Genomic DNA, 1,141 nt, shown 5'->3' on the forward strand with positions numbered 1-1,141 from the left:
TCTGGCCGGTGTATGAGCGGGAAGCTTACGCTATCTTCAAGGCATTAGAACGGTTTAGATCGTTGCTCTGGGGTTACCATTTGGAGTTGGTCGTCTTTTCGGATCACAAGCCTTTGGAATGGATACAGACGGCTACGACGGCGAAAGTGCAACGCTGGCTCATTAGTATGTCCCAGTTCAAATTTAAGGTATTTTACAAGAAGGGTAAGCACAACGTCGTAGCTGATGCCTTGTCCCGGATTACTACATCCGACGACAAAGTGGCAGAGCCAGATCTTGGAGCACTCCAGCATGAACTGCAAGGTACACCTGCCCTGGTGACGGACAAGGTATTGACTGAAGGTAGGGAGGCCGATGCGATGGAGAAGGACAATTTTGCCCCTGCTTGTGTTCTCACCCTCTGTGAGCAATGGTCAACAGCTGATTTGGTACGTGAGCAAGAGTTGGATCCTGTTCTTCGGGTAGTGAGAGACAGGGTCCGGACAGGAGAGCCTTTAGCGAAGGATGAGCTCAAGGATCTAGAGTATCGGCCCTATCGGAGAGTTTGGCTAACCCTACGGGTTCATGATTCTGGTCTATTGGTACGAAGAGTGCAGATTAATGAAGAGGCGACTTCGAGGTTTGTTCCAGTGGTCCCCGAAGGTCTTCGACGCCAAGCATTAGATCGGTTTCATGAGGAGGCGGGACACTTTCGACGAGAGCACATGGTGGCAAGGTTGAGACGTACAGCTTACTGGCCAGGTATGAGTAAGGATATTAGTGAGTTCTTGTTGCACTGTGAAGGCTGTGCCCCCCATAAGAACGTCTTGCTACCCCACTTGCCGTATGTCCCGTATCCGGTTGGTTCGCCTTGGCATACAGTAGCTATCGATTTCCTTACGGTGGCTCCCGGCAGAAGCGGTGTATCTAAACTATTGGTAGTGGTGGACCACTTCACAAGGTGGGCCGAAGCTGTCCCCGTGGCAGGTGAGAGTGCTGCGGAGGCACTGAAGGCCCTACTGAATCTCTTTTCGATTCATGGTCCCCCGGTTAGGATACTCTCAGACCAGGGGAGTGCGTTCGAGTCTCAGCTGTTCAAGGATGTCTTGGCTCAGCTAGGTATAGCTAAGTCCCGTACTTCGGTCTATCATCCCAATGCAAA

The 1,141-nt window shown here is 51.5% G+C and overlaps 1 protein-coding gene across 1 annotated transcript; it reads left to right on the top strand.

The window, feature by feature from the left end:
• Nucleotides 1-167: 167 nt before the first annotated feature.
• Nucleotides 168-663, top strand: Pmar_PMAR023147 (hypothetical protein; the record flags this gene model as incomplete). Its single annotated transcript, XM_002788268.1, has 2 exons — nucleotides 168-523; nucleotides 597-663. 2 exons carry the CDS (start codon nucleotides 168-170, stop codon nucleotides 661-663), a joined length of 423 nt encoding a protein of 140 aa, XP_002788314.1.
• Nucleotides 664-1,141: the final 478 nt, after the last annotated feature.

Source organism: Perkinsus marinus (genome assembly GCF_000006405.1).
Source record: "Perkinsus marinus ATCC 50983 genomic scaffold scf_1104296928568, whole genome shotgun sequence".
Classification (NCBI taxonomy): Eukaryota; Perkinsozoa; order Perkinsida; family Perkinsidae; genus Perkinsus; species Perkinsus marinus.